The sequence below is a fragment of the Oncorhynchus mykiss genome, chromosome 10 (assembly GCF_013265735.2).
Source record: "Oncorhynchus mykiss isolate Arlee chromosome 10, USDA_OmykA_1.1, whole genome shotgun sequence".
NCBI lineage: Eukaryota > Metazoa > Chordata > Actinopteri > Salmoniformes > Salmonidae > Oncorhynchus > Oncorhynchus mykiss.
In genome coordinates this window covers 20,633,248-20,653,308 of record NC_048574.1, presented here as the reverse complement: position 1 = coordinate 20,653,308, position 20,061 = coordinate 20,633,248, and the positions used below count along the sequence as shown (strand labels likewise).

The 20,061-nt window shown below is 41.2% G+C and overlaps 1 protein-coding gene across 3 annotated transcripts; it reads left to right on the top strand.

Moving 5' to 3' along the window:
- The first annotated feature begins 4,470 nt into the window (after nucleotides 1–4,470).
- On the top strand, nucleotides 4,471–19,891 carry LOC110533476 (remodeling and spacing factor 1). 3 transcript variants are annotated; one of them, XM_036989868.1, is made up of 17 exons: nucleotides 4,471–4,896; nucleotides 6,911–7,002; nucleotides 7,193–7,285; nucleotides 7,639–7,844; nucleotides 8,032–8,150; nucleotides 8,358–10,290; nucleotides 10,354–12,184; nucleotides 12,404–12,670; nucleotides 13,035–13,139; nucleotides 13,281–13,360; nucleotides 13,449–13,503; nucleotides 13,701–13,810; nucleotides 13,929–13,996; nucleotides 14,393–14,618; nucleotides 14,920–15,134; nucleotides 15,497–15,682; nucleotides 15,894–19,891. In XM_036989868.1, exons 1-17 carry the CDS (start codon nucleotides 4,743–4,745, stop codon nucleotides 16,403–16,405), a joined length of 6,252 nt encoding a protein of 2,083 aa, XP_036845763.1. In that variant the 5' UTR covers nucleotides 4,471–4,742; the 3' UTR covers nucleotides 16,406–19,891. The 3 variants fall into 3 exon arrangements, with proteins under 3 accessions (XP_036845763.1, XP_036845762.1, XP_021473400.2); XM_036989867.1 differs by having other exon boundaries at nucleotides 8,358–10,433; nucleotides 10,476–12,184; XM_021617725.2 differs by having other exon boundaries at nucleotides 8,358–12,184.
- Nucleotides 19,892–20,061: the final 170 nt, after the last annotated feature.

Below are 20,061 nucleotides of genomic sequence, written 5' to 3'. Positions count from 1 at the left end.
AAAAATCTCTAGCTGGAGTCATATCTCCCTCTCTAACTTTAAGCATCAGCTGTCAGAGCAGCTTACCGATCACTGTACCTGTACACAGCCAATCTAAATAGCACACCCAACTACCTCATCCCCATATTATTACTTACCCTCTTGCTCTTTTTCACAACAGTGTCTCTACTTGCACATATATCACTCCAGTATTAATGCTAAATTGTCATTTTCTATTTATTGCCTACCTCCCTACTCTTCTACATTTCTACACACCGTAAATAGATTTGTCTATTTTTCTCTTCTATTGTGTTATTGACTACATTTGTTTATGTGTAACTCTGTGTTGTTTTTGTCGCACTGCTTTGCTTTATCTTGGTCAGGTCACAGTTGTTAATGAGAACTTGTTCTCAACTGGCCTACCTGGTTAAATAAAGGTAATACAAAATTTGAGCTCATGTTGTGCAACATTTCTATAGGCTATGTCATTTTGTGAGAAAGCAGAATGTTGATGGCCTCATTAAAAATAAAAGGATCCCATCAGCTTTCTATAGGCTAGGCCTACTATATTTATTTCTCAATTTTCCTAATATTAAGCACATTGCTTCGCTTTACAACATGAGTATAGTCTGGCTGGCATGAAAATGACCTGCGGGGAAAAGCATCACTAAATGCTTTTCACCACATTCACTATTTAAGTGCATAGATGACAGGTATTTTTCCCCCCTGCCCTTGTTCCAACAGGTGCATGATAATGGTCCATTCTAAATCAAAACCAATTTCACACATATATTATTTAGTGTATGTAAAAACTAGATTAAATTAAGAATAGTCTGATGGATGACAATATTATCACTTGTGAATGATGCCCAGCATGTGCAGTAAGGCAAGAAACAGCATGTCTTTTTTTGCAACTTTTTCAAATCATAGTCACACACATCATGTAGCCTAGCCCATAGACCTATATGTTTTGAAAAGGTTTGTATCACAACTAAAGTCACCAAATAACTCCAAACGTAGCCTACAGGCCTACAACCCCTGGAACACGGTTAGAGAGCACATAGTCTAGAAAGCCAAGTGAAACGTGTTCTTATAAACCCAGCCATTGCGCAATCGCATGTGAAAACAGAGTTTTGACTGGCCACTATTTAAAACAGGATCCCAGCTTTCTCGTGCTGCTATATTTATTGCTAAATTCTTACAATTAAGCACATTAATCTGTTTTACAATCTGGCATACATGTGTTTCAAGTTTGGGGAAGCTAATTTTCACCGTAAAAATGCTTATTTATAATAAAGCATTCCATGCATTATTGCATTTGCAGACTTATGTAAGATAGCCTACTATTCATAATGTGATGAGTAGATTGGATAGTCATAATTTAGGCAACAAAAAAAAGACAGTTCAAAGCATGGCTGAGCTCGAATAGCATAGAGTAGGCCTACGCTATTTTTTTATGTATTTATTTTATTTTACCTTTATTTAACTAGGCAAGTCAGTTAAAGAACAAATTATTATTTTCAATGATGGCCTAGGAACAGTGGGTTAACTGCCTTGTTCAGGGGCAGAACAATAGATTGTTTACCTTGGGGATTCGATCTTGCAACCTTTCGGTTACTAGTCCAATGCTCTGACCACTAGGCTGGCTACCAAATCATGAAGTGTTTATGAGGTCATTTTATGATAGCATTTGCATTGATATCAGAGTGATTAGAGGGACAATAGATCACTTGAGTACCAGGGCATTAGTGACTGGGAGTTAGCCAGTTTTGTACACTACTAATGACCATCAGTAGCATCAGTGCAGTTTTGGAGAAGCCTAGTTACCGTGACTAAATGGTCATGTGGAATTTGACTGCGGTAATATGGTCACCGTAACAGCCCTAGTCACATAAACAAGGACACTGCATGTTTTTTTGTCATGCCTAGTAGCCAGGTCTGTTTGTGCTTTAGTCAACTTCTCTATCATTTATAGCCATGCTAAACATTCCAGAAGAAAGAAAAAGATAAACTACTGCAATTCTATGTTTCTATAGTTCATATAATTTAATTCAGTAATATAATAGCATGGGTTCTGTCGACAAAATCATTGACAATAATAACCAACAATTAAATCATAATCAGTAAACTCTTCAAGCAGGTTGTGTGAAAACTATACATCACATTTTTGCATCCTCTGTCCTTTTTTCCTTCACTCTTAGCCTCTCCTTGAAAATACATTGGAGCCTGAGGGGAGGAACTTTCACTCCTCTCCAACCAATGTGCTTTGAGAGGGAGATGAGGAATGGTGGAAACAAGGGGAGAATCTCAATTTAATTTCCTTTATTCATCACATCCCCTCTCCTCACTTCCTTCTCAAAACCCATTGGATGAGAAGGGCAGAGGGGAGAGACCTCTGACCTTTTCGTCCAGTGGGTTTTGAGGAGAGAGCATGCAACGAATCAAGGAAATGCAATTGAGATTCCCTCAAGGACAAAGGAAGCAAGTATGTGACAGCTATTACATTTTATTTGACAGTGCCTGGCTGACTGAGCTACCATAACACCCATGGCCTGTACAGAAACAACCCCTAGCCCCTACTGCCCAGAGTCGGGACACTTGTGAAGATCTGCGAGGGATTGATGGCTGGTGACACGGTGACAGCTCCACCTTACCCTCTGATAGGCATGGTGGAATTTTGCAGGTATTGCTTAAACCTGTGCAATTCTCTCAGATCTCCAGAAGTGTCTAGGGGTAGGGATTGTTTCTGGACAGGAACCCACAATCCTTTAGGTGTGGACCTACTGCACAACACTTAAAGCATTGATTGGATGTTTAATTAAATTGCTATACACACATAGATTTGCACAGGTGTAAACTGGACACACCCACGGCACCCTATCAGGCTGAATAGACAGGTCTGGGTAGCTGGAGACCTGCTGTAAACTGTGAAATAATATTTACATGTCTACTATTCACACCCAAGCTTAATTTCAGCTAATTAGACGTGCAACCACTTATGTTTTGTCTGTATAGCATAATTTAAGATTACCAATGGTTAGCTTGGTAGCTAAAATATATCAGTTAGCTAACCATTTACAGTAACAGCAGTTCATTAATAGATAATAGATAACATAATGGAATTAGAAGGGTGACCTCCTACTTTGAAAGAACGGGAAGTGTTGGCTGTGCACTTGACCAGATATTCGACATTTAATCCCACCCACAATTTTTTTTGTTTTATATGCAAAAATATTTTGGTTCGATTTCCTTTTAAGAACGAACAAACAACCCGTTTTCACGTTCCCAATTGCTCCGTTTTAAGTTGAGAAACAAACGATCAAAACGTACATATTATCCACTAAGTATGCTTATTATCTTGACAACATAGACACCAAAATGTTCTGTCAATCCTCAAGATCAACATAATTCCCGCATTTTGGCTGTTGTTAAATCGCGTGCAGTATCACACAAGCTCTTCATCACTTGCCTGTCATTCAGAAAATCCTTTCCTGAATCAGCTGATGTTGCGCGCGATAATGTCCGCGTGTAACTAAACAGCTTGACATCAAACACACATCAAACAAATATTATGTGTAATTATTGAATGACATTATAGATTTTAGTTGTATTAAACATATTAAAGTTACTCTTTCTGCTTGAAGCGTTGGATTTTTCAAGCACATATATTATTTTGCATATGTGTGCCCATGAAAACTGTTTTCACACCTTAACATAGGGAGATACGAAATGTTGCAAGGTTACAGTACACTTCCGACATTTCTATACAAAAAAAGAATCCGACAGCAATATCCAGGAATTTCACAGAATCAAGATCAATGTGTAATTACACTGAAGGAAAAAAAAGCCACAGTATTATTAATGGCTTTGTAACCGCTCAAAAAAAGTTGTCTACTGCAAGTAATGCTCACTTGTGAAGGTAGTTTATAGAAAGACCCATGTGTAATGCTGAAATGTAACCACTTTTATCACATTCCATGTGTCAGTATTTACCGTCACTCATTGGCATTGTATTTTACAAATCTAGTCTTCTGAATCATTAACAAAATCATGTTTCAGATTATTTTGTTAAATTATTTCTGCTGTTTCCCCAAAATTATATTTCCACTAATATTGTAGCGTTGTAGGTGTTGAAAATGTTACAAATAGCGAATTGATACAACTACGAAAAAATGGACAGTGCAACAATTGGATCGATCATGTTGTACAAATTCAGCAAGCTTTCGCATCAAAATCAAATTGCCAGTCCTAAACGCTACAAAATGGCAGCTGCTCAGTGGTCCGAGCCACCGTATAGCCGACTTTACATTAGTTAATTGGAGTTAAATGACCTATGGAAGAATATGAAAATGTTCACACCACCAGTGCAGACATTATAACAGAGTGATCATTCCCCACGCGTTCTCATTTGTTTACATTAGTCATTTGGATAATTTTTTTTTTTTCTTTTTACCGCAAAGACCTCTGGGCCACTAATTTATTTGACGCGGTGAATTGTGGGCAGTCATTGGTCCTCCGAGACGTACTGTCAGAGACAGAAGAGGAAAAGAGACACCCCACTCGCTGTATTTTCCTGGTTCAATTAATGTCAATGAACTAAGTAGACCCGACCAGGCCCAGCTGCAATCGCATTGGAGTCTGAGAGACGCACCCAGTTAAGTAGACCGGAACTGACCATTTGTTTCAATGGTATACGGCTTGTGTGAACTATCTTCATTTATCCACCATCTTTGTTACTGTCTGCTGCTCTTCCATCGGAAAAGATGGCTGCCTCGGCAGCATCGGCGGGTTCTACCCCCGGTTTTTGCCCAAGCTACGCCGTGATATGCTCCTTTCTAGAGCGGTATGGAACCTTGCTTGATTTACCGGAGCTTACATTTCCACAGTTGGAGCGATATCTCCAAGACACAATCTCAGGTATAGTTTGAAAAGCGCGAGCTACTGTGGGAAGATGGGACTCCACATTGCATAGTGTTCTGTCGTTCGTACTAGTTGTGTTATTGTGTGATTTCCAAACATAACCCATTTTATATACATGTATTGTTGTCCCAGATGTATTATTAGGATCCAGGGTGAAATAGATGCATTGTTTAACCGTGAACTGACCGAAGATCGAAGGGCTTCGGTGAAATTTGGGGCTTTAAATTACAATTTATTTTCCAACCAAGCCAGCCTTTATCTGCCAGGGACTGAAATGCACTTCACCACACAGCCTACAGAAAATATTGTGCTTTGAACTTTTGCTCAAAGGTGATCTGTTTTTAACATTTATTAAAGTATATTGGGTACTCCTATTATTCGGTTTAGGGTTGAGTGTGTTGCGTTAAGGACAACATTGTCCATTGTGTTTACATTTAAGTAATGTTTTGGCATAGTGGTTCGCTCGCGCTGTATTGCGCATGCGCATGCTCATCTTCTGGGCTTCCTGCTCAATGGTTAAAAATAATAATAATAATAATATTTTTTTTATCAAGGGTATGGAGCACTTTTTATATTGGTAGTGGTTAGGATGAAATACAGTAGACAGACACATAGCATTATGTACATCACTTTAGACATGTAATGCTGTAGTTTCAAATATTTCCATCAATCTAGACTCTAGATGGATCGTATTTGAGAAAACAAAGTGCAATCAAATGCACCATGGTTAGCATCCAACTTCCAGTGTGTCTTTTGGTTTCACTATTTTCCTTAAGTAATGTAACCCATTATACTAGTCTGTCTCAAGTATGTTTCGTCTTCAATTGAATCATGTTGTTCCCAGCTTGACATTCAATCTGTAACACATTCAATTGTTATCTCAACGACACACTCACGCAAGAACTTCCTGCTCAATGGTGTCCTGCTGTAATTACGCAAAGAATGGTCTGCTTTATTCAAACTATTTTGGCGGATTTTGGTTGTTTGTATCACACATACTACATTGTTATTCCATACTTCCATATTATTGTATTAGTCATGTTACGTTTTTGTTTTATATTGTTAGGAAATTAGCAAATATCTATTTTGAATGCATTGTTTTAATAAATAAAACCACGTTGCGTCATGCGCGCCTTTAATTTTGGTATTGTGCACTGTCCCAGTGTCTCCACTTTAGAGATGTATGACTTGTCTCCTCTCCAACGCCCAGGAAGTTCCAATTCAAACTCCCAATAGACATCTCTGCAAGCGTTATAATGTCAAAATAGGTTCGTTACTCAGCAAATATGGAGTTTCGCTGAGCAATGTTCTTCATTTACTTCGTTACGTCTGGTATGTACTTTCAAAAAAGGTTGAAATGAAAATGTACAACCCACTGAAAAAAATGCCTATTGGCACCTCCAATATCTGGCTTTACTGCCAAGCACAGGTCGGAAGTCTACAACAGTTCAATGAGGTCTCCAAGATGAATTTATTTTGGTTGTTGTAAATGTTTATTTAGACCTTTTTTGGAAGGACATACCTGCCATAACAGGAGTAAATGAAGATAGTTGCTCAGCGAAATTCCATATTTGGTGAGTAACTCATTTATTTTTTTGACATTATAAAGCTTGCAGAGCAGTCGAATCAGAGCTTTCTGGGCGTTAGAGAGGAGACTCATTGGCGACATCTTTAACGCACAGATACTGGGGCAACTGTGCACAGGAGTTTTCTTTTTAATATGTGAAGAAATCTTTATTTTCTTATTCCCCACTCTCATCAAAACATATTTCAATTCCGTTGTCTCCATTTGATATTAACTAATGCAAAACTAATTCATTTGAAGTGCTAATGGACCAATACCTATACATCTTATGAAATGTCGTAGGATATGGATTCGTGACTGTGTGAGTGGGATTCATATTCAAGATATACATGCTGTAGCTATTTATTGGCCTATACAATAGGTGATATGTGGTTGAGAAACATTGATGTTTACCAAATGGTGTCATTATCCCACCTCTCCCCTCAGTTCCAAAGATCTTGGTGGACCTTCATGTGAAGTTGTTGAGGAAGATTGGCAAGTCAGTGTCCGCAGACAGATGGGAGAAGTACCTTGTGAAGGTAAATAGATCTCAGAACAAGGCTGGATATTTTCTGCACACTCAGATACAGTTAGGCGTAGCTTTATAGATTAATCACATTTAAATATATACAATTTTTGTAAAATACAGGCAGTGGCATGAGTCTGGGCATTCTGAATGATTATAGTATTGAGGTTAACCAAAGGCTGATGGAATGTGCTTTCTTACAGGTGTGCCATGAGTTCAACAGTACTTGGGCATGGGAGCTTGAAAATAAAGGATACAAGGACATGTCTGTGGAGTACAAGACTGGAATCCTCAAAGTAAGGTTGCAATATAGCTGTATAGTTGCAATATAGCTATAATTATGCAAAGACATGCAACATATTTCCAAACAAGATGCAGGTAGTAAAAATTAAATCGATTTTCACGTTCTTAAATAAGGCCTTTCTTCTGTATGGTACAAAAGTAAATTCTCTGAAAATAGTAATGCCAGTGGTGGTGGGACATAACTTGTGCAGTTTGCCCAAGTGTGTTGTTGTATTGCAAGTCATATTGCTGTTGCAATATTCCATAAAAAATATTGCAATATATTTGGCCATATCATGCAGCCCTACTAACATAATTATTTCCCCCTAAGTGCAACATTCTCATACTTTCTCTCTTTTCTATCCAGCATTTGTGTGAATGCCAGTTTGATGACAATGTAAAGTTCAAGACAGCAATCAATGAGGAGGATCCTGATAAGATGCGGCTTCTCCCCATTGGCAAGGACAAAGATGGCCTGATGTACTGGTTCCAACTTGACCAGGACAAGAATGTGAGGGTCTATGTGGAGGAGCAGGACGACCTGGACGGGTCTTCCTGGAAGTGCATTGTCAGGTACTGTGGAACCATTGGAATGACGGGCCGGGTGTGATTCAGGGGAGGAAAGATGCATACTGTTGTACTGCAGAGCCTAAATGTCAAAGGTCTTGTATTCCAGGTGGATCATAGATTACTTGGTTTATATGTAATTGTACCACAAGATTACTAAACTGGAAAGAGTTAATTATCCATCTCTATACAGAGACAGAAACAGCTTGGCTGAGATCCTGGCACTGCTAAAGACTCAAATCGACCCAGCACTGTTGACAAAGAAAGAAGGAGAGGAGGAAGATGAGGCGAAAAATAATACTGGGGGAGAAGGTAGTGTTATGCCAACAAGGCTTGTTACACCAATAATGTCGTCTGTTATTTGTTGTTTACTCACAAACATTTTCATGATATTGATATTGTCAAAGGTAAACAACTTATTTCCCTGATAGATGCAGTTCTAAATCTTGTACTTTTATTTTCTATGAATATATCATTCTGTTGTAACTGCAATTCCTATTTATACCTTTTCTCCTATAGGGGAAGTTAAAAAGACAGAGGATACCTCAGAGGATGAAGAGGACAAACCCTCCAAGGGAACAACTTCCTTAGTCTCTCCAAAAACCGAGATTACAGAAAAAGAGGAATCACAGCTAGACGAATCAGATGCCAAATCCTCATTGAATGGCCTCAAAGATGAGTCAGAGTCAAAAAGCCAATCAGAGGAGCCTATGGTGGATGACAAGGTCACCATAAACACCCGGGCCATCAAAGAAGAGCCAATGGAGGTGTCAGAATCCAAGGAGAGCACAGCCACAAATGCTACAGAGCCTCTTGCAGAGAAACCTTGTCTGACGCCACAAACAGAACAGACAGATGAAGCCAAGAGGAAGACTGCAAATGAACTCCAAAGGGCCATGAAGAATGACCAGCAGGCCAAAATCCCATTGAAAAAGAGAGAGATGAAACTTTGTGAAAATTTTGATAATAATAGTGGCGGTGGCAGTAGTATCTTTGTGCAAAACCCATCTGTTGCTCCTGTCAAAGAAGCTCCTGAAGTTGAGGAGACAAGTAAAGAGATCTCTGATGCCCCGGTGGGGACGATAGAGTGTATAAGTGATCAAATGAATGGTGATGCTCAGCCTACAACAGAAAAAAGCGTCAATAATGGTTTAAGAGACTCTGTTGATGGCAAAAAACAGCAAACAAAAGCTGCTGCTGGGGAAGAACGTAAAGCAGCAGAAGCTAGTGCAATAGAGAAAATAAACCTGGACAAGGAGAAAGAGGAGATGGCAAGCAACACTGAGGTGGCCATGGCCAATGAAACAAGTCTACAGAAGATGGTTTTAGCAGAAAAGGAAAGCACTGAAGATTCAGAGGAAGTAAAAAAATCTGCCTTAAAAGAGGCTAAATCTCCGTCCCCTCTAATGACAAAGCCATTGACTTCATCTAAGGATGCAACAAGCCCACCGGAGAAGCACTCTGATTGTAAAGAGGAACAAAATGTCAAGGTATCCAAGTGGGATGTAAAAGTGTGTCGTACAGAACACACAACCTATACATCAATAGAAACCGATGAAAACCCTTTGTCTAGTAAGTCACAGAAACCAGATGAAACTAAAGGAACAGATTCATCCATTACCTCTCAAGAGGTCAAGTCAGCTGTCTCTAAGGAAACAGACAAAACAGTTGTCAATAAGGACGGTTATCCCCTTTCTGTCGTGAAAGATATGGAAAAACCACCCTGCACAAAAGGTACAGAAAAGTGGTCAAACCCTAAAAACCCAGAAACCTCAGTCATTACTAAGCAAACCGGGAGACCTGACCCAATTACAGAGAAACCAGACCACTCTAAATGCATAAAGATGCCAACAGTCGGAAAAAATACAGAGAAACCACCCGACAAAGAGGGTGTAGAGAAATGTGATGTTTCTAAAGATATCAAAACTTCTGTAATTAAAAAGACAGAGATTTCAGAAAAGAGTAAAGATGCTGAGAACCTGGCCATCTCTCAAGAGACCAATACGTCCTCATTCCTTAAAAAGGCAGACAAACCAGTTTCCAATAAAGAAGCAGAGAAACTGGAGAGCATTAAAGAGACTGATAAATCGTTGGTCATTAAAATGACAGTAAAACCAGAGGCATCTAAACATACAGAGAAATGTGATAACCCTAAAGACAATAAAATGTCAGCTGTCACCAAGGAGAAACCTGCTGTAGGCACAGATGTAAAGGCTGCCGCTGAGGTGAAGAAAAAAGCTGTCCTGGAGGAAGTTTTCTCAGCGTCTATCTGTAAAGATGAAATGAGAACTGTTGCTAACGCGACTAAGACACAATCTGGACCAAAAGACATGGAGATGGCAGACGTCTCTGAGAAAACAACCCAATCACAACTGGGTGAACCCAAAAAGGTAGAGAAATCGGCTACCCCTAAAGATATTGGGAAATCGGTTACCCCTAAAGATGCAGAGAAATCTACTAAATTGGTTACCCCTAAAGAAGGTGGGAAATCGGCTACCCCAAAAGACACAGAGAAATCAGCAATGCCTAAAGATACAGTGAAATATGCTAAATCGGCAGCACTTAAAGACGCAGAGAAATTGGCTACCTCTAAAGATGCAGAGAAGTCTGCTAAATCAGCTACTCCTACCCCTACAGATGCAGAGAAGTCTGCTAAATCCGCTACACCTACCCCTAAAGATGCAGAGAAGTCTGCTAAATCAGCTACACCTACCCCTAAAGATGCAGAGAAGTCTGCTAAATCAGCTACACCTACCCCTAAAGATGCAGAGAAGTCTGCTAAATCCGCTACACCTACCCCTAAAGATGCAGAGAAGTCTGCTAAATCCGCTACACCTACCCCTAAAGATGCAGAGAAGTCTGCTAAATCAGCTACTCCTACCCCTACAGATGCAGAGAAGTATGCTAAATCCGCTACACCTACCCCTAAAGATGCAGAGAAGTCTGCTAAATCCGCCACACCTAACCCTAAAGATGCAGAGAAGTCTGCTAAATCCGCTACACCTACCCCTAAAGATGCAGAGAAGTCTGCTAAATCCGCTACACCTACCCCTAAAGATGCAGAGAAGTCTGCTAAATCCGCTACACCTACCCCTAAAGATGCAGAGAAGTCTGCTAAATCCGCTACACCTACCCCTAAAGATGCAGAGAAGTCTGCCAAATCCGCTACACCTACCCCTAAAGATGCAGAGAAGTCTGCCAAATCCGCTACACCTACCCCTAAAGATGCAGAGAAGTCTGCTAAATCCGCTACACCTACCCCTAAAGATGCAGAGAAGTCTGCTAAATCCGCTACACCTACCCCTAAAGATGCAGAGAAGTCTGCTAAATCAGCTACACCTACCCCTAAAGATGCAGAGAAGTCTGGTAAATCAGCTACACCTACCCCTAAAGTCGCTGAGAAATCGGCTAAAAACACAGAGACTACCTCTAAAAAGATTGTTCTATCTTCTAGGGGACAGAAACCAGACACTGAAGAAACTGAGAAACTGGCAGACACAAAGCCAGTTGCAGAAAAAGGAGAGAAACTTGTCACCTTTCAGGACGCCAAGCAATTACCCTCTCTCAAAACGTCTGTCCCAGTGGAGGTGAAACAGGAGGAACCTATGGAAATGCGTTCGGAAAAGTCAACACATGACAACATAAAGATCAAGGGACATGCTGAAAAAGGCTGGCCAAAAAAGGCTGTTAAAAGTGGAGTGAAGTCTGAGACCAACCCTATCAAAGACCCAAAGCCCATGAACTGTGATGCATCATCAGAAAAACAGGCTATTAGTAAGAAGGCATCATCTCTCACTGAGGGTGAGACGGACAAAAGCCAGGACAAAGTAATCAAGGAAGATGCCACAACACAGGGATGCCCCCCAAAAGAGGATGGGAGTAAGCCTGATTATCCTAAGAAAAATGACAAAAAGGAGGATGATGGAACTGAGAAAGATGACAAAAATTCAACGGTAGAAGAGAAATTGGGTCAGGCAAAAGCAAGTGAGGGGTCTGAGGAAGATGATAACAAAGAGGATGAGGACAAGGGTGAAAAAAAGGATGCGGGAACAACATCAGAGATCCAAGAGGAGGGAATTCGCCTGAAAATACGCGGGATTACCCACCGGAGGAGAGCTGAGCTCCAGAGAAAGGAGAGGGACTCTGGGTCAGATACTGGTGAGACTGGGAGATCCCTGAGGAGGTCACCCAGGATCTGCAGGCCGACCGCTAAGGGGGTGGAGTTCCAGGACAGGAGGATGGAGAAGAAAGAGGCCACACCCCCTGTAGAGAAGGGTGATGAGGAGAAAACTGTTCAGAGGAAACCGAGAGAGAAGGTTGATCAAGATGGACTGTACAAATCCAAGGTAAGTTTTTTTCAGTAACTGCAGATATTTCTACATTCATATGTTGGATTGTGAATGCATGTTTTTGGATCAACAGTGTCTTTTAGATCAGGGATTCACACATTGTCAGCCATCAGGAACTTGTGTATGCTGTCCTACATTAGCTTCAGCTTCATGTAACCCAAAAAGTTAGAATGTCTGTGTTTATGATTTGGCTGTCAAGATGACATATGTTTTCAGGGGCGACGGAGGAGAAAGACCCGGTGGTCCAACACTCGAACACAAAGGCGCAAAAATAATGATTCTGGTGAAGACGATGAAAGTGAGTCGAGCGAAGAGGAGAGCGAGGAGGACAACAGTGATGAGAGCTTTAAGGTGGAGAGGGGCAAGAGGAGGAAGAGGAACAGAGAGAGGCACAGCGACGACTCTGACACCTCCTCGGATGATGACCTCCCCCCTAACGATGACCCCTGCAAACACTGCGGCCTCCCCAACCATCCTGAGCTGGTGGGTCCTGAAAATGTGATCCCTATTTTCTCAGCTCAATAAATGGCACAATGGGTAGTATATAGTTGTGATAATTATAATGGAATTGCCCACATGGTGGGCTGCAGGGTTCTGGTCAATTCCACAAAAGTTTCAGTCAATGCAGAATGTAAATCAAATTCCAATTCCACGTGTTTGTTATTTTAAATGCATTGAAGATAATTAAAATTGGAATTTCAGTGTACTTTCTGAATTGAAATGGAATTGACCCCAACTCTGGTGGGCTGTCAGTGGTTATACTATATTCATAATATGTATCTAAACTGACTGATAAGACTACAAAATAATGTGTTCCAGCTAATACACCTTCGTGTTCCCCTCACAGATTTTGCTGTGTGACTCGTGCGATAGCGGCTACCACACAGCTTGCCTCAGACCCCCTCTCATGATCATCCCAGATGGGGAGTGGTTCTGCCCACCCTGCCAACATGTAAGTAACCACCAGATGGTAAACAATTGGTAGTTGCACTACAGTTTGGATGCTAGCCACATTATTGTTTCAAACTAATGTCTTGCTTTATGTGTGGTATTATTTGACATTCTTACCCCTCTCTCCTTGTGACCCCTGCAGAAGCTGCTCTGTGACAAGCTTGAGGAGCAGCTTACTAATCTCGACGCTTCCCTGAAAAAGAGGGAGCGCGCTGAGCGACGGTATCAACCTCTGAACCATGACAAATGACAACAGGAAGATAATGTAGCTCATAAAGTTGTTTTAAATTATTTTATTTTCTCCCTCCAGAAAAGAGCGGTTGGTCTATGTTGGAATCAGTGTTGAAAACATCATCACTCCCTCGGTAGGCAGCATTTGGTTGCTATGGTTATACCATCATGGAAGTCAATTGCAACACATCCAGAATTCAGTGTGTTTGTAGGACATCTGTGTAAGATGGTCTGTCACACTGTTCATTGCCTAGCCAAGACTGATGTCAGCATAAATGTTTGCTGCCTATATTGTACTGGGAACTGACACATTGCCAACTGTCATTTTTAGTTGGAGGTAGAGGAAGAAAGGGAGGAAGAGGTGGTGAAGAAGGAGAAGAAAGAGCGAACCAAGAGCTGGGGTCGAAGGTCCACAAGGGCAAAGAAAAGCATAAGCTACAGGTATGACGTCTGTACTGAACTCATGGTTATCAGAACATTGTGTGTGGCTGGTCTTTATTTATTGTTTCAGTATGGTGGCGGATAAATTCCCTGAATAATTTCAATGTCTTGTTTGCAGGTTTGATGAATTTGATGAGGCTATTGAGGAGGCAATTGAAGAAGACATCAGAGAGGCTGATGGTGGAGGTAGGAGAACATTATGGAATATGGCAACCAAGTGCCAGAATTATGACTTTCATTCAATAGTTTATGCTGCATTTTATTGATGTTCTGAAATCATTTTTGGCTGCATCATTTCATCTGTGCAAACATGGTGCTTGCTCAGATGCCCTAATAATTGTGCACTCCTTTTAATAAGGGTTACGAAGAGGCTGTATTTCATCCTAAGATAGATGTTCCCTCTCTGCCCTCGTATACATATCCACTCATATCAGTTTTGTCAGGAGGAGTGAACGAGGGTATAAGAGGGATTTTCCCTGAATGAAATGCAGCCTCAGAGCTTTTTAACTTGTGTAGCCTACAAACAATCTTTGTTTGCCTGTTGGATTGGGTCTAAATGTTATCATGTGCTGCCCTCTACAGGAGCTGGTCGAGGCAAGGACATGGCCAACATCACAGGCCATAGCAGAGGGAAGGACATGTCCACTATCCTGGCAGCAGGAGAGGGTGGCGAGGGCAAGGAGAATGGGTGCCTGCCGCGGCCCAACGCCAGCCAGCGCAGGAAGAAGCGCCGGCGTCTCAACGACCTGGACAGCGACAGCACTATGGAGGAGGAAGAGAGCGAGGACGAGTTCCGTCTCAGTGACAGGTAGGTTCATTAGGAAAGTGGGAGGTAGGGGTTCATGAATCAGAACAGGGAGGTTGTGTCCATAAGGCACCAAATGGAAGACAACGGACTGAAACGCAGAGGGACTACCTGGACTTTTTTTGTTTTCCACTGCAAAATGTTTTTAAACATTTCCCATTGTGTGCCATAATGAACACAAGCCAAGGTTCCACTTCATTGATGGCTATTACATCCAGAAAGGTGTGACACAAAGGGGTGTTGAATTCATTTGTCACTCATTCTTCTGTTTTTTTCTCTCTCCACTGCACACTTTTTCATGTAGTACGGAGGAAGAGGAGTTTGTGGCGTCGGACAAGAGCGATGCAGAGAGCGAAGTGGCAGTCGACTCCAATGACGACAGCGACTTCGGCAGCACACAACGCAGAACCGCCAGGACAAGGAGGCCAGCCAAACGTCAGAGGAGTGCTCAGACGCGACAGCGCCGCACACCACGAAGGTACTCAGACGATGAAGAGGAAACGAGTGAGGAAGAAATGGGTACGTTGGCATCGTCATTTCCTCTGTGGTTTGAAAGGACATTACACTCCAGAATCAAACTTTGTTAGATGTTTTCAGATCTCAAAAGTGGTCTTCTCTTGGGACAAGTTCCAGGCCATCTGTTTTGTTGATTCAGCTTTATGCCGTAATCCAAAATTAATTGAAAAGGTCCTGATTTGTGGCGCTTATCAGTTCCATTCATTTGGAGTTGAGGCCTTCAGTACACTGGTTAGACACAGCCAATTGTGTCGGATGTGGATCCATCTTTTGACTTTAATGTCTGAAAACTTCTGTGTTGATTTTGTAATTGTCCTTTTGAAAACCTATAGGTATGTGATGTGGCTCTCTTTCTGTGTAACTAGTGTCGGAGGGCTCCAGCGAGTTCAGCGATAGCGACCTGGACTGTAGCCGACGCCGATCCCGCCGGAGTCAGACGACGAAGCAGGTCAACTACTGCGAGTCGTCCGGAGACTCTGACGGCTCCAAGGCCAACACAAACCGTGACAAAGTCAAACCGTGGCGGCGCCTCGCCAGTTCAGACAGCGAAGGTCAGGCAGACATTTTTTTCTAAACGCGCTCTCTTTGCCTCACCGACCCCGCTATTAGCATAGGTTCTCTGTAGGATGTGTGTAAACTGTAGTTAGTTGTCCAATTAATTTGTTTATTTAACGTGTCCTCACTTGCCGTCACTTTAACTGATATTAACAATAATATGGTTTTATCTAACGTCCATTGTTTCCATGTACCTGGTTCTTTCAGCGAGCTCCTCCAGAGGCTCAGACGACAGGGAGAGGACTAGGTTAAAGAGGAGGGACGACTCGTCTGAAAAAGAGTCCCAGCAGCACCGCAGACGACTTTCGCTGAAACGGCGGCGAGCCTCTGAGGAGGACGATGACGACCACGATTCCGATGAATCATCGGAGGGAGAACGTCCTGTCCGCAAGCGTGTGAACCGCATTGACTCGGACGACTCTGACAAGGAGGAGGAGAAGGAGACGAAAGAAACCAGGGAAGAGGAGGAAGGGGGAGTGCTGGGGAAGGGAGCCAGCCCGTTGGACTACGGCCTGGTGGAGCTGCATCCCCCCACCAACGGACAGAGTCCCATCAAGGCCCTAGAGGGCCTGGCTCACATTGGGCCCCAAAAACCTGGGGCCACAGCTGTCGCCATAGCGCCCAATGGACTGGAGTTGGCACCACAGGATGATGATGAGGATGACCTGCTTGGGGTCACAGACCTGGTGGACTTTGTCTGCAACAGTGATATGTTGTAAAAACCCAAGTTGTACGTTTGTTCTTTTCTGTAGTATTTTTTAAAATGTTTCTGTCCTGTCCTTATTATAAAACTGTTTTATTCATCCTCCTTGTCCCCCCCATTAGTATGACCCCATCCATTCGTATGAACTGGACATCTTACGGGGGGAAAGTTCATTGTCTTCACACCTTTCGCAGTGTGATTGTACAGTCATTGAGAGCACTAACTCCGAAGGTTGTTAAGTGGCACGTTACTTTGCATTGTCTTATCCTCTGTAAATGACACACAAATCAACCTACCTGTTTCTCCAGCCAACTTCCAGGGTTGTCTACTCAGGGGTCCATCCACTACCCCCACATACAAAGAGTCCATCTCCCAAATTCTTGGTTGTGTTCATTAGGCCCCAAACGGCAGAAAACCGACAGACCGAGAGGGACTACCTTGCCTTGTCCATTTAAGAAACGCTGATTTTCTGTTGTGTGACCTAATGAACATGACCCATGACTTCCTGTCCTGAGAGGCACCTCTCAGTATTCCTGCCTAGCAAAGAGGACATTTTATTGTATGACATTAATTGTTTGTTGGTAGGATGTAGATGTGTATTGTTGTTCAACATTTTTATGAGAATAGATGTCAGGGGTCAAACTGCATTCCATTTACGACTTAAATTAACATAGTTTTGTGGATCAACTGCTGGAAACCAATCGTTGTTTTTATCCCCCTGCTCTTTACCCCAAACTTTAAATATGAATGTCTTCACTTTTTTGATATTTGAATTCCACATTTTAATCCTCTTACATCGATCAAACTATTTATTCTTTGTTTTGATGTGTTAAATTCTATTAGTCATTTGTTTGATAAGCTAAACCATTACACAGGTTTCCCACTTTCTTTTATAGACCATTTAAAACAAGCACTGGATGAAAAAGCATGAGCATAACAGTTTTTAAGTCAGAATTCCCATAGGAAAACATGACACAGAACCATCGTCATCATCATGCTAGAAACAGACTGGGAGACCAGACCCATACTTTCTAGAAAATACAATCTCCAAAAGAGTGTTTCTCATGGATTTGGTTAATTGTTTTTACCCAAAGTATTGAAATGTTGTACTGCAGCCTATATCCCGTTTTTATTTTTATCAAACGTTCCCATCAAGTGGTATTTTAACCGTTTTTAATTATTGTTACATACACTATTAAGGCAGCTAGCTCCTCAGTGCATCACGCCAAATTACAGGTGTCATTTAATCAACATTAAAATCCGTTAACTACCACCACATTGACAAGACTTTCCTTTAAATGGAGGTTTGAGTGTATTTAATGTCACCAACTAGAGTAGACCAACCCTGATCTTCTCACCTCTGTGCATATGTTTCTAAAAACCCTAGTTTAGTTTTTGTGTACGTATAAATATAATTTGTGTGTGCTGCCAACACTATCAATGGATTAAATGCCCATGTTTTAGACTTTTTTTATATGCTAATATTCGAAGGGATTTGTTATGTACAGAATTTTCTGCCAACTTTCTCTGTTCCTCTCAATAACCATGTCAGCATTGTAACCATTATTTTACGTACGTTGTGTTTTTATAATGTATATCAAATCATCCACTTATTGTTTTCCTCCTTAGCAAACCAAGTGGCATACTGTTTCCTATGTACCTTCTTGTCAATACTGTATGTAGGTTCAAAACCTTGAAGTAAAGGTACTTACTGAGTATACACCTAACTAACTACCTGTCGTTGTTCATCGACTATTTTTTATATATTTTTTAAATATGTTTTTAAAGCGTCCCCTGGTCTTTTCGGAACCCTCTGCCACCACCAGTGTTGATTGTAGAGAACACTACCCTCGCTCTAGTCTTCCCTCTACATCTTACTGCATCAACTGGAGACTAAATAAACGTCTCCGATCTCAAAAGCCTATCCTTTGTCTGTTCTCAAATATGAGCTAATTTTGGTTTTAGGGTTCCATTTTGAGGTCAGGTTAAATCACTGCCTTTCTGGGCCTATGTTTAAACAGTTTCTCAGAGTAGGACTGCTGTCCATATTACTCATAATGATCTAAAATGCAACTGATCCTATATCGGCACTCCTACTCTGAGACTGAATACAGGCTCTGGCCTTGAATCAAAAGAAGATTATGGATAAACGGCATGCTGGATTAATCTTTGTTAGGGAATGATATACCAGAATGCAACTTGTTTGGGGAAATGGTTCAGACCATAAATTGACCTCTAATGTTAGTGTGTATATCTAGTTTTTGCTGTAATGTATATTTAGAGGCATTTTCTTTTATCGAAATAAATATATTTGGCAATTATTTATGATTGCATCTGTTTATAATAGTTTTCCTTGTAGAGGGGTTGTGATATTGGCACCACTGTTTTGTAATGAATTCATTGGATATCTGGCATGTTTGTTGGATGTTATTTTGTTATGTGCAGATGCGTTGGCCACCTTAAGGATTTACAAGGTTCAATAGTCACAGACCTCTAAACTCTTTTGCGCAGCAGTGTTCCTTGTGTCTTGCTACTGAACAAGAGAGCATGAACCAACCACTGGAGGCACGGACGACACCTGGCAGGACTGATGAGTTGTGTTCAGTAAGCATAAAATGGTAGAAAACAGAGTGAAATGGGGAGGTGCTAACTAAACTTGTCCAATATGAAGCCCTTGTTTTAATTTTCAGTTGTGCCCCAATGAACATGACCCTGGACACAAAGGTGGCCATCGTCAGAATCATGGGAAAAGTTCAAGATAATTTCTTAATTAGAGCGCATTTAAGCCTGCTTGTAAATTTGTCTTTTGTAAAGAAGTGTTGGCATGTGTTCATCACCAATGGTAAACTTCTGATTAGTCTTGGTTAACCACACAATGTTTTTAATACTTCCGTGTGAAGGAAGATTTCCGAGGCTAATTAAAAATAATTTCTGAGCTGCCTGCAATGCACTCCACTAACATGATAATATTGACTTGAGTTACCGCACCATTAGTTGGACTGCCCCAAAGCGTCTACTGGCAGTTGCATTGTGGGAATCATATGCAAATGACTAGGGTTAGTTTACCATCGTTTTGGGATGAAAAAAATGTCTGATTTCTGATGTCATGTTTTCAAGAGATTACGTTTATCACCTGTATTTCATGAGTATGACATGGTGGACCTACTTCATTTTAAATGACAAATCTGTTGGAACAAATGATCATATAAAGGTACACTAGTTGGGAGGGGCAGTCTGACACACAGGCAGTCCTCTGTCAGGGTGAAGTTGGTGCCAATGATTCAAAAGTGTTTGTTCCTTATTATTATTTATTACAGGTAGAATTGGAAGACTGGGGAGACAACTATACTGTAGGTCTGGTATATCAACATTAGCTTGTAGATTGGTTTTCTATGTTTTGTCTGTTACTCTTCAATACCTTTTTGTTAACTTTACTCTATTTTCTTTCATATTAATACGATCTGTACATTTGTCATAATAAAAAGCTTTTTTAAACAAGGAATGGTAGGCCGACTTGTTTTCTGTCTCTTGAAAAGGGAGAGGACAGCATGATGGTGTGAAACATTGATACAATCAGCTTTCTGACTAATGCAGGCATGTTAACTTGAGAACCGTGCTTCTACACCTGCATTGCTTGCTGTTTAGGGTTTTAGGCTGGGTTTCTGTACAGCA

Coding starts and splice junctions, on each gene's coding strand:
- LOC110533476 (XM_021617725.2), top strand. CDS start 4,743: ATGGCTGCCTCGGCAGCATCGGCGGGTTCTACCCCCGGTTTTTGCCCA. Junction 8,151..8,357: donor AAATAATACTGGGGGAGAAG/GTAGTGTTATGC, acceptor TTTCTCCTATAG/GGGAAGTTAAAAAGACAGAG. Junction 13,997..14,392: donor CAGAGAGGCTGATGGTGGAG/GTAGGAGAACAT, acceptor TGCCCTCTACAG/GAGCTGGTCGAGGCAAGGAC.